General features: G+C 32.7%; 1 protein-coding gene across 21 annotated transcripts in view; it reads right to left on the bottom strand.

Moving 5' to 3' along the window:
- Positions 1-13,742, bottom strand: part of NRXN1 (neurexin 1) — a 1,113,486-nt gene that overhangs the window by 999,201 nt on the left and 100,543 nt on the right. For 12 of the 21 annotated variants that reach the window (XM_082357957.1, XM_082357959.1, XM_082357962.1 and 9 more), the window contains 2 exons: positions 13,160-13,177; positions 9,786-9,815 (listed from right to left, as the gene is read on the bottom strand). The exons of 7 other annotated variants lie outside the window; for them this stretch is intronic. In XM_082357957.1, the coding sequence (XP_082214083.1) occupies positions 9,786-9,815; positions 13,160-13,177 (48 nt within the window). The remainder of the gene's footprint in view (positions 1-9,785; positions 9,816-13,159; positions 13,178-13,742) is intronic. 2 more of the 21 variants (XM_082357964.1, XM_082357976.1) reach the window with 1 other exon arrangement.

Raw genomic sequence — 13,742 nt, 5'->3', positions numbered from 1 at the left:
AGCATTAAAAATATCTGTTCACTAAGTTTAGCAGAAGATTTCTGGTATATTTTGCCATCAGCAATCTGCAAAAAACTTATGGTTAGCTTGTGAATGAGGATTTCCCTGTGAATTGAAATCACAGTTGGCCAATTTAGGGATTTCCATCCCTCTGGCAGCACTTTAGTCCAATCTAAATTTGATTGTTTCCCTGAATGGAGTAATTTAATTTTCTCCAAGTGTCTACTGACTTTATAATGCCAAGTCCAGAAATGGAAAACTGGGTCAGTTGACCAGGTAATTCAGGCCAAAAAAATATTGTTTAGAAACTTCATATAACACATGAGTCATTTTAAAATCCTGAATTATCCATTATCTCAGTAGTCTAATTTTCTGGTCTGTATCTGGGCCATGTAATAAAAAAATCTTTAAGGTGAAAGAAAATACTATCCTTACTTCATACCTCTGGTAACATCCCTGTACTTTTTTTACTTGGTTGAAAGGAAACACTAATAATTACTGGAGATTACTTCAGCTGCTACAATTTTGAATGAGCTATCATGTGGTCACAGGCACATGGCAATTCACAGGCAAACAAGACAAGCAGAAAAGAGAAAGCTGCATTTAGTGGAATACACATTTTATATAAGTAGATATAACTTGAATGTGTAAAGATGTGTTCTAAAAAATGGTAACTATTATTATCCTCGTGTTTATATTTCTTAATGTCAAAAATCTTGAAAACATCCATTCTGGAAAGCTATGGCTTCAACAGTCCCACATAGAGAAGAATCTCATTGGTGATTTAAGTAATAATGACTAAGATTGAATGAAAACACTCTCATTCTTTCTAGAGAGAATTCCCTCTCCCTCTCTCTCTCTCTCTCTCCCGCCTCTCACTCTCTCCCTCTCCATCTCTATTTCTACCAAAAGGACAAATAATAAGATGCTCAATTTAAGGAAAATATGGCCTTAAGCACTGCAGCCTTGTTCTTGCTTTTTAATTCAGAGATTTCCGAGCACTGTAATTCTTCAACTCAGGTTCCACAGTTTAGGACAGCTGGCTGCAAATCCAGACTACTTGATAAATCATCTAGTTGAACATACGATCATTCATCCCCAGGCTGGGAAAAAGTCAAAGGCCCTTTGGGCGTATATAGCTATTTGAGGACCTGAGAAGAATGAATCTATTTCTTTCAATATGAGAGGCACTAGATAAGCCACATGAATATAAAGTACAAGGGGACCCACTTCATTCTTTGAAACTTTTCCTCTGTCACAAATTGCCAAAAGGTACTTCCTGAAAGTCACAATGAATCATGCTAGTTAGAAGCCAAACTCCCAAGAGCCTCTTCCTGTTACCTATACACAGAGATATATACAAAGATGAATTATTATCCCTTTCTTAAAGAAATATTCCTTTAAGACTGATTATTAGAGGGATTATAAAGAAAAGGCTTGACCATCAGTGGTCAATGGAGAGGTTTTCAAATCCCTTCCAAATTCTGTGAGATCACCTACATTGGGCAGGGAACAAGGAAGATCAAAAGGGTCACGTCTGAGTCCTCCTCACAGCCAGTTTAAGGAGAAAAATTCTGGTTTTATTGATCTTATTTGTTTTTCCTTTATTAGAATATTTACCTTGAAGCAAAAAGGAAAAAGAAATTTGAAAATCAGTGTATTATGAGAAAGAAAAAAGAGTATTCAAAGTAAAATCTAAAAGGAAATTTTATAAACTTATTTAACCAATCAGTCAGTCATTAAACAGGTATAATATTATTGAGTACCTACTTGTGCCAGCCCCTGTTCTGGGGCCCTTGAGATATATAAGGCAGGGCAGAGATCTCTGCCCTCTTATATTCTGGTGGAAGAAAGACAGAAAGTAAACAGTAAACAAAATAAATGAAAACATTTTAAAGCGTGTTAAAAGATAATAATTGTTATGGAAGAGAAACTAGATTGGGGTAAGAGAGTTCAGGAAAGGGGCAAATCATAGTATTAAATAGGATGGTCAAAATAAGTCTCTTGAGACTCAGGTGTCATTTGAGCAAAATCTTGAAGGATGTGAGGGCACAGCCAATTATTTAAGTATCTTAAGGTAATTATGTTTCTTTTTCCCACAAAGATACCTATCGAAGAAGGGAAGACCCTAGTTAGCTTTTCTTTGAAAATTTGGTCTTCAGATGACTAAGTGGTTAGTATAAACTTAACTCATATATCACTCTATTAAGTCATTAATGAGGCAAAACATTAATTCATAAAAATGTTTCCTCTAGATGGTACTTCCAGTCCACGAGAAAATATTTAACTCCCTGCCCCCTCCAGCCCATTAATTTGCATCTAAAGAGCAGCATTTTGCACTGAACTCCTAGGTTTGTTCAAAGGGGAGGCAAGTCCATTTCAGCTTCATCACTGTATGCAAGAGAAATGTGAAAATGTAAAGAGTTACAGAAATATCTAAATACATTTGACTGAGTAGACTCAACCTTTCATGCTCTATTGTATTTAAAATATTCTTTGTAGTATGGGCCATCAGAATACTGATGTCCAGTTAGTTATAACTTAAAACAATCACAGAATCATAAATTATAGGGTATTCATAGGATGGGCAGACGATATTAAGACATTAATAACTTTTTAAAATCCTGGGCAGATTACAGACCATTAGTTTTCAAATTTATTTAATCTAAAGGTTCACAGTGTGTTTTATTTTATCATCACCATTGATAAAAACCATCTTTTACTTTTGTGATTTGTCATGTAACAATATACTTGAGAATGGAGTATTTTTACTGGCTAATAATACAGATCCTATTAGCTAGATATGTGAGGCTAAATTATTTGCCCAAGGTCAGTAAAGAGCAAATACAAGATATGAACCCAGGTCTTACGACGCCATGACGCTCACCTACCACCCTATACTGTTCCCCTGTTATAAGGTAGAGTTTTACCCCTAAAATGAAACCTTCAAAATGAGAAACAACAGCATCTTATATAATACTCTATGATCGGTTTCCTTCACACTACCTCTAACTTTATTTTTAAGAATAAGAAGATAAAACCCTGTTTCATGATTATTAGTGTGTAAGTGGAGCAAGTCTTTAAGGTCTCCTTAGGAACGGCTGGTTACTCTATATCAGTTATTTTAGTTCAAAATCTCCACAGTGTTTTGCCTATCATAATAATAAGCAATATCTCCTATTATACCTTACAAATAAAAGAGTGTCAACAATTTTCTAAAGATTATCTGTAAAGTTCTTCCCTGCTCCAAAATTCTATGATTCTAGTTAAAGATTCAAATCTCGTTAGTATATGAGCTAAGCATTCTGGGTAATTATAGTGTTCTTTAAAACCAATGGCCAACACAATTTAAGAAATACCTTCTTACCAGCCTAAATGTTTTGATTTTTTTTAATCCAGATTAACAAAAATACATTTCAAAATGGATAAATAAGATAAAATCATGATTTTGGAAAAGGAATTCTCATTTTAATATCCAATATGATATAACGTAAATGTTTTGCTATTTATGATCTATTTCAGTAAAGCATCTAAATCTATATTTTTACTACATCATTCTTTAAACTGTTAGACTGTGAAGAGTCCTTTCTGTGCTCTTCTCTGAGGATTAATTAATCCACTACAAGCCTAACAAAATCCTTATTTAGTTTACCAGTTACTCAATGTCATAATTATTTACAGAATGTAAATGGGAAACTTCTCATCACAGAGCCAATAGTGCAGAGATAAAAAGGAGCTGGGATTTTTCTTAGTAATAAATATAATGACAAAATTGATTAAATTGCAGCAAGAGATAATACAGAAATATTTACTCTTCGAGTAGCTTTTCTTGATTGTACTCAGAACTGACAGGCATGTAGGCTAAAGAAGAATTGCAAAATAAATACCGAATTCTAAATAGTCGCATAGCCTTCTGAGTATATCGTATTGATGAAGTAGACATTTACTATCTCATTTCATGAAGTGAAATTCTGGTCTTTCCATGTTCGGTAGCTGTGAATGAGGGGCTTCCAGTACTGCAACAGTAGAAGTCGTAATAGATAAACCAAAATAAATTATGTCTTGGTTGCAAATCCACCACACATAGGCATTCCAATACAGTAAGATTCTGTCAACATTCACGAATGCTTCTGAACAATGCAGAATAGTTAATATTTTGAAGCTAAATGAGGAGATATGATTTAAGAAGCCATACGAGAGAAGAGAAATGTGATTATTTTCAAAATTAAACTAGTTCTACAACAGAAACCAAAGCAAAATGTATTTCAGAGTTATAAAACAAATACACATCATGACACTGGTGACTGGAAACTGTGCACTTCACAGACAAATTAGCTACACAGCAACAAGAGAGATGAAAGATGGTAACAAAAATCATGGAAACAGAAGAAAATGTATAAGAATACTAAATGTGTTATTCTTCTCTAAGTATTAATAATATCAAATCTACTTCAAGAGTAAATAGAATATTAATTGTGGTTTGACATTACAGATAAATTTTTAAAATACATAATCTTTGATGCTGCTTATCAATTAGTTGAGTGGAATCAATTATACCTAGGTATTAACACAACTGGTTATGAGAAAAATCTGTATTTTCTTTATAATTATTCTAAGATCTTCATTTTCACTAATACAATAAAGTTTAGGCACTTTTAAAATGTGTAATTACATGCTTGACAGTTGTAATAACTTGGCTTTCTAGTAACATGAGAAACCTGGATAATCAAACAATAAACATTTGAAAGAGTCAAATGGACACTTATTTTGCGAATATGTTGTACGATTCATAAATGCAAGGAATAGCAAATATGCTCATATCACAAGATAAGACAAATTTTGGCTTTATTGAAAGCTTACAATCCTAACCCAATTTAAACAAAGTTCTTATGATATATCACAGTTGATACAGTTAAAAAAAAAAAATCATGGAAACCACATTAGCTTATCATCTTATGTGAATTTACATCTTATGTGAAAACTCCTGTACTTGTTAACACATGAATAGTGAAAGTTAGAAAATAAAATTTGATTATTTGCCACTGTGACAGTGAATCACATTAAAATTTCTGAAAACCCTCCAACACAAAAATACACTGACTTTATTTCCTTACAGGACCATTGCTGTATATAGGCTAAGACATATTAAAGTGCTATTGGAATGATGTCTTACTAGAAAGAAATACTGCAGCTTTGGACAAGGATATGAATGATAGGAAACAAAAGAAGTTTAGAGACAGAGACAGAGAGGATTCAATATAATCTGTTGCTACAATTTTTTTTAGCTATTTGAATAAGTTTCCTTTTCCTTTTCCACCCTCTACTATGTCCACTACAAACCCTCCATGTCCTCCTCTACATCTACCTTTTCCAATATGCTCCCAACACACACATACTTAAGTCATGAGAATTGCAAATTCAAGATACAGTAAGAAAAATATTCTGGAAATACAATGGTCAAAAAAGAAAGTCACATGGAGCTTACATTCTACTAGGAAAAAGTTGATGTTAAATATATAATCACTCACATAAATATATACAATTATAATGATTATTATGATGGAAAATACAGGCTTTCAATCAACATTTAACTGACAATTATTAACCTGTGCTCCCAAGCTATTAACCAGCCACGATGGCTGGATTTGCAGTGTAACTTTCTTTGACGTTTTCTTATTTAAATGGTCATTCATTTCTTTCAAACAGAGTAAAATATAAATAAATTGTTGGAATGAAGTGACCAGTTAAACATACATAGAAAAAGACAAAAACAAAAAAACTAAATTCCCCAGGCAAATAGATAAATCTAAATTCTAAATAGAGTGGAGAATAAAGTTAGTATTATCAATAGTCCTAACAACACCCATGACAAATTTCAAACCTAAAAAGAAAGTAAACACGTCACAAAGACCATTTGAATCTACCTAGCGACAACCAACAGAAGTAAGGTTGGCCCTGAATACTATCTCTCTTCAGCTATCCTAAAGAAAGCAAAGTTTATTCCTACCTGTGACCAATTAAAGGTGACATATCCTTGTTTAGAAAACATGAAAACAAATCCAAATAATCAACTCTAAAATTTGAAACAGAATGACCAAATGAAAATATGAGGCATGATGGTCTACAGAAAGAGTGAGAAAGTTTCCATTTCATTCATTATGATTATGCCAGCACAAAGCAATGAGCCTTAACATGTCTCCAGCAGACTTATCTGTTTTTGTCATGTAATATGGTAAGGAATTCTGCAGTTTTCAAACCCTGAAGAATTAATTATGGAGTATGGAAGGATCCACAGCAACTCTGTAAGTATACATCATAAAGTGATACCAGTGCTTACCTCTAGAGAGAAGCCTGGGGAGGAGGATGAAGAAGGTTATCAGAATAAATGTTCTTTTTTTTTTTAATGTACTTTCTAAATGAAATACATTTGTCTATCATTGGACATTTAAAAATTCAGAAAATACTTAAGAATCCATACAGAATAAATCAAAATGATAGCAATAATGCTCTTGAACCTAGTTTTGCTTCCGGATTCAAAAAAGGAAGACTTTAATCCACAGATAATCATTCCAGAGCACCTGAATTCACTACTCCTAAAGAGAAAAGTGGTGTCAAGAAAAATGCTCCAGTATTATAATTTGATGGGAAGACTTGAGAAGCATGAATTTACAATGCATATCAGTTATTTTAGAGTAGGCAGGTTTAACACATATTTTATGCACAACTAGGATTTAACCTGATACAAGAATCCACACTGTCAAGTTTCTAGACATTTTTGACTCCTCCAACAGGTGGCACAAGGCAAGGATATCTTCCGAAGGGAGATCCTGATTCGTGTTATCTTTATCTTTTCTGAATGCCTATCACTGATCACACTTTTTAACCACTCTCTTAGCACTTCCATTTCTGTCATTTAAACTAACTTACTCACATGTTTTCATTCCCTATTTTATTGACACTCATTGAATATGGATGCCACATCATAGTCAAGATTGTATTTTTTGCTCTAGAATGCAGATTTGTTGAACTAATTTGCAATTAATGAAGACTTTTAAATCATGTTTCTCATTTCTATACACATAATTAACCAGCATATAAAGGTGATCACTTTGATTTGCAAAATACCCAAGTCCATCTTAAAGTCTTCTTTCCCCATTTAACACCAAGAAGCATCCTGGTCCTATTAACAGAAGAAGAATGTAAAGGAAATACCAAATTCTTGTCCTGTGTAGTTTTGTGCTGATTGAGGAATAAAATTTGATGAAAACTGGTAAATATATGTTTGACACACATGCCAACAGAAAACATTTAAGACTGACATAGTAAAACTGAGTAAAGTTAAGTGACACTTAACATTAATTACACTGAAATGAATATCAGCTAAGTTTAAACATGAATTATTCCATATGTAGGGTTAAATGGTTATATAATTAGCATATTATTTTTAAGAGTTACTTTTTTCACAACATAATGGGTATATATGTGTGTGTATATTTAGAAAGTTTGTGTATACACATGCATTCATACAAACATGCACATATACAAACACATAGACATTTACTTCACTCAGCCACTAAAATAAAATATAAATACAGTTCCCTCTATGCCATCCTGAGTCCTCTACTAAGGAACATGGTGGAAAATGCCCACTTAAGAAAGGAAGGTAATGGTAATTTTGCCTCAAAAAAAAAAAAGTCTAGAAAGTATCCCAAATGGTACACAAAATCTCTAAAAGAATTGATACATACTGTCATTGCATAGTAGCTAAAGGCTTAAAATAAGATTAAATTATATTATTGGAAATGGTTGACCAAAACACAAACTGCAATAGCATATGTTCTCTTTTTATTGGCTCAAAGTATCCAAACATTTGTTTCTAAAGCTCTATGTTACACATTTAAAACTTTGATATCATTTCTTACTTATTGCTCTGCTCATGTTCGGTGCTTTTTCAAACAGAAAAGATTCCCTGCTACATGACACTAATGTAAAGGTGCAGAACTGTGAGCTTTGGTCTCAATTCATCAGATTAATATTCAGAGCAAAAGAAAGATTCAGAGAATTCAAGGAAACACATGCCTGTGTTTACAATAACAACAACAAAAAAAACCAAACAAACAAAATAAAACAAAACTAGAGACCAAGGGCACATTCACCAATACATAGTTAAAAATGGTTAATTTAAAGGCTATGACACATATTTACCACAGCTGCATATCATCTACTTTCTTCTAATGAAAACACTAAACACACATGGATGGTTCTAAATGGCAAACTAAGCATGCTTTTAAATTTGGCACCAATACTGTCAAAGAGTACACATGCCTGACTTACCAAGAGATGCAGAAATGTAAACCTGAGTTGATAATGTTCTTAAAACAAAGTTAGTATGCACAAAAGAGAGAGCAGGCTTGTCTTGCTCCTTTGTCTCTTTCGGGACACTGCCTTTGCAGGTTATCATGGAGTCAACGTGTACATATGACATCTAGCAGACCACAAGCTGATGAGCCCACAGCAGCACCATTTCAATGCTGCACATGCTTAGACTTACATCCTTAGGCAGAATGGCTGGGGCAGGTGCGCTCCAGAGTTAAATGTTTGAGGATGATATATTTCTGGTGGCTAAACTCATCATTTAACTACCATTAAATGATACTGCAAAAACTGACACTGAAACCTGTCACTAATTTCTAAATATGCTACTTATACTAGCAGCCGACACGAAAAAAAAATCACTCTAAAGAGCAAGAAAAAAACAAAGGGAAACATTTTGATGGATTTTTCTTACCTTAAATTCATAAAATATTCATTACCACTCATACCTACCTCCCAGTGCCCATTATTAATGCCAAAAGGTCTAAATACATTTGAAAAATGTATTTTGCAAATGTTATTCACACTGTTATTCATATAGATGATATTAAGAAGAAATAAAATAATGTTATTCATATAGATGCACTGTTATTCATATAGATGATATTAAGAAGAAATAAAATAATGTAATACCTTTACTTTTACCTATGGATTTGATGAAATGGTTCCATGAAGAAAGGATTTCCATACAAAAAGAATAAAGAGGAGAGAAACAACAGTAAGAATTATGAATATATGTATATGCACTACTCTTTGAAAATTAAATATACAAGAAGGTATAAATAGGATTTGAAAACAAATGGAGATACAATCAGTACATGTTGAGAAATCTGCCTTTTTGAGGCAATACATGCAAAGAAATTAGGAAACCCATGCTCACTTTAAAAGACTACACAAAAGGAGATACACAATGCTTGTAGGTAGAAAAAGTATTGATTTTGTAGAACACTATACTCAGCATTCGAGAAGCCAGAAGCCAAAGATGTCTGCATGTTCCCAAACTGACATGCATGGGTGAACAATGGACTCTTTTTGGTGCAGTACATTAAACCAAATATCTTTTTTCATATGTTAATTTATGATGGTTCTCGGTTTTTCTTTACTATAACTACCTTTAACTGCATATGCTGATAAACGTATGGAAACTTTCAATTACAAGTTCTTATGTCTCATTTATTTGCAGATATTATAGTGCAAAGAATAAAGGTAAGTAAAATCAAAAGAGCAAACCAATATCAAACCAACAAATAAAGGGGAGAAAAACACATGAAAAAATGTGAACAAAAATTACATATTTAATTTGCAGCCAGATAATTTGCAAGCATTTGCCCATCCTTTGCAGTGATGGTTTGAAAGCAGCTACAGAACAAGAAAACACTGAAAGCAGAGTGGAAAAGGAACAGAGCCCATACCTTGGTCGCCCATCATCAGGTGCGCCAGACCTTGAAGGGAAACAAGAGCACAGTCAGCAATAAACAAGGGAGCATGGGAAGGCAGGGTTGTCACAGTGACAAAAATGTTCAGTGACAGACATCTTGTTTCCTATGAGACATGTCTGTATCACAGAGGCAAATCAAGAAGCATTCTTTCAACTCCTGGTTGGAATGCTTTGGGGCAAAGAGTTATAGAATTGCAATTTAAACACTTGCATATGCTGCACCGTGTATTTCTTCTATGTATCAGTTGCAACATTCAAGAGTATAAGAGCATGACTTAAAATCCAACCAATCCCTTAAATATTGCATCTGCCCTTCGTGCCCTTTGATGAGACTGTATTGAACACTGCCCGCACAGGGCTTGCCATTCTTTGGTGATGAAATTATATTTTAAAAAACCCAAAGGAATACCTGAAACATGGGCTGGGTCTGATCTTTTTCCCCTCATCAAAAAATGAGAAGTTTCATAATTAAATGAAAAAAAAAAAAAAAAAAACACATCCTTAGTCACACTGAAATGATAATGCAGAAATGTCTCCTTGTCTGACACATGTAGCAATTGAATAAGCTTGTTCAAATACAAAAAAGATCATCAGACATGCAGGTGTAAAGTCTGAATTTACTACAGAATAATGTTTTTAAGAAACAGTGGATCACCTTTAAATAGGGTTAAGTAATTTCCCATGGAGAACAAAATTATTCAGCATTTTACTTAAGCATTACTTAAATACTAAACTATGAGTTAACATGAGTATATTTAAGATATAATTTCATCAAGGAAGTTTTCTGAAAGAATATTGAATTCCCTTTATTTGAATTATTTTTTAACTCTTGCTTGACAATTTCAGATTGAAGATCACCCCTTTTCTAAAGAATACTAGTAATGTTCTTTAAAAAAATATTTCACTGTCCAAGAAGATACGTTTTACTTTTCAGCATTAATTCCTAGTTCTTTATTCTAAATTCAGAAATTAAGTTACTCTTCAATCCCTGTATAGTTCAAGAATGTGGGATAATGTCAAAGAAATATAGCATACATACAAATTTAATAAAATGTGTATTTCATTTCCCACTGTTAGTTCAAATATATTTGAGACTTTGAGCTACATAACATTGTATATTACTTGCATCAGTATTGAAATAATCTGTATCATTTTCTTAAAAATTTAAGGGGTATTTAAACATTCCTGTGGGGCAGATACATTAAAATCATCATATAATCACAATATAAAAATTATTTAACATAGTAGTTTAAAGTTTCTGAAATCTAGCTTCTTTTGTATTTTCTAAGTGATTTGAACCACCCCCCCCCCCAAAAAAAATCATACAATCAGTTTAAAAGGTTTATGATCTGTTGGTGACTCATGATATCTTATATGCTTAAGAATAGTGGCTTATCTGTCCAGGTTATATAATTTTTCATTTAATTTCACTTTAAATATTATTATACATATTTCCTAATAATTATAACTTTTTTGTAAACTATTGATAAATCAGGGAAATATCTCTGTACAAGATATAACTTTTAGATTCCTCAATGGTTTTTAATACCACCTTAGTGAGAATGGAAATTTTTAAATCTCAAAAGCATTAACACTGTTCATGCTATACTTTCTACCTCTAAGGGAGCTAGACTATATTGCCAAAGTGGAGTTATAAATAGGGATGTTAAAAATTATGACTGAATAAACTTTATTACAATAGTTTATGAGCCTATACTCTGAAAATCTTGTCAAAATTTTTCATGGAATGAGTGTGTGTAAGGACAGAGGCATTCATGCTTATTAAGGTGATTTTAAAGCTCCTTGGAATGCAACTGGATTTAAAGAGAAAAGAACAGAAACATGGAACATTTTACAGGATGGTTAAGGAAATGCAAAAGAAGTCAGAAAGATACTTTAAAAAACCTTTTTGATCTCAAATAACATGCACAATTATAAATGAGACTGATTTTGAAAGATGTCAGTCAGACCTGCAGGGTAATATCTTTTCCAAGTACATACTCACATGCTATTTAAATTATAGTATAGAAAAAAAAAGCCATATACAGATGCAACACATGGAAATATAGTCACTAATGATTTCTTTTAAAGTTTTAATCTATTTTACTTAAATAATGAAACAGAAATGTTTAGCAACTAAGCAACTGAAAGAATCCATGAAAGAATCACAAATAATATGTTGAAACCTGTTACTGATCAACTTTGTATTATCATGAATTGCTCTTTGAGACATCAAATCTTAGTAACTTTAATGGCTATTTATCTGTAACATTAGATGGGTACTCTTTTTCTAGGGAATCCATCATTGTGTAGAAATGAACATTATAAATGGCTATATTTCAAAACATTGTAACAAAATAAAATATGCTAAACACTTTCTTCTGATAGAGATACTAGTAAGTTGTTTATGCAAGAACTGTTAATGTTGTGATTATGTAAGTTGATAGGACATCAACTTCCGTTTCACAATTCTTTGTTCTTCCTAGTTCTTTTTGTATTTTTATCCTTTACATATTTCTTTGGCAGCACATGGACTAATGCATTTAAGTTCTTTAAAGGTAAGAATGTTGAAATATGAAACTAACACAACATGGAAAATCAACTATATTTTGATAAAAATCCTAAAAAAAATTTTTAAAGAATGTTGAAATATGTTTTAGTTTGTTGGATTCTACAGGAAAAATGTGTAACTTTCTCAAAATTCCTTGATAGAGATAACTTTAGAAAACCTTAAACAAATACCATAATTTTATTTAACAGACACAGAATATTACAAATATACTTACCAGTAATCACGCTGGAGTGCTGTATGCTTTCATTTCCACTGGCCAATGGCTTATTTTTAATCTAAACTTATGTATCTTAATTACAGTCAGTACTTTATTTTGTGTTCTTTTTATAAATCAAATCATTTGAAACTAGACCAATGGGCTAGAGATGATGTAATGCTCAACATTTCCGAAAGAAATCATTTTGACCAAGAAAAAAAAAAATGGAGAAAGAATCATGCACTGTGTTCAGAAACTGCAAAGAAATATTTCCTCATTTAAAATAAAAGAAGCAGGATTGTGTCATTTTTCCATGCAGAACACTGAAATAAGTATTCTAAGGTTCATATGGGATGCTGAAGTCCATCAAAGGCTGGAGTTAAGGTTGAAGGAATTTCATATACTTGGGGCTGATGGAGTTCAGAGTGTGTGTGTTCTATATGAAAAATGATACACAATCCAGAAATCAGCAAATACTCAGAAAGAAGTTCAACTTACCTTCTACATTCGAGATGTACTCTATTAATACTAAAAAATAAAAGGCAAATGAAAGTTGGAAAATAAAGTACAAAGCACCCACCTTCCACATTGTTGTCTTCTGAAAGCACATGACAAGGAGGGAGAGAAAAGGAAAAACATTCATTAAGCAGCATGCAGACTGGACCTTGCCTTTGCATGTCTTTTTCATGCAAGGCACCAAACACATCATGCAAGTGCTCCATTGCTCCCATTCAAAGGGGAAAACACAATCACGGGAAAGCAGGTTCCCTCCCATTGGCAGCATTTAAAGAATATGAGACGAAATTTCAGTAATACTGCTGTGTACTGAGCAAGGAGTGTTCAAAAGTCTTTCACTGCCCTGGGTAAAGCAAACATAACTCTTACATGTTGCTGGCATGGTTGCCCTAGGCAAATATTCTTACAGCTTTTCTTAAAATAACAATTCTAAAAGATTCTATTTCTAAATTCTGATTTGGACTTACTTGGACAAAAGAAAGTTCATTGCAAATAGCCATGACATTTCACTTAAAGGTATGCCTGTTCTACCAACTATGTAATCGATTTACTATCATGGCCTTTAAATATTTCTAATACTTCAATTTCTTTCCTTAAAAAAACACAACATAAATTTATGAACCTAAAATCTATCATTTATTTAGTTT

This window comes from Balaenoptera borealis (genome assembly GCF_965194805.1).
Source record: "Balaenoptera borealis genome assembly, chromosome: 15".
NCBI classification, from domain to species: Eukaryota; Metazoa; Chordata; class Mammalia; order Artiodactyla; family Balaenopteridae; genus Balaenoptera; species Balaenoptera borealis.
Note: the sequence above shows the minus strand (reverse complement) of the source record. Positions and strands in the feature narration are given on the sequence as shown.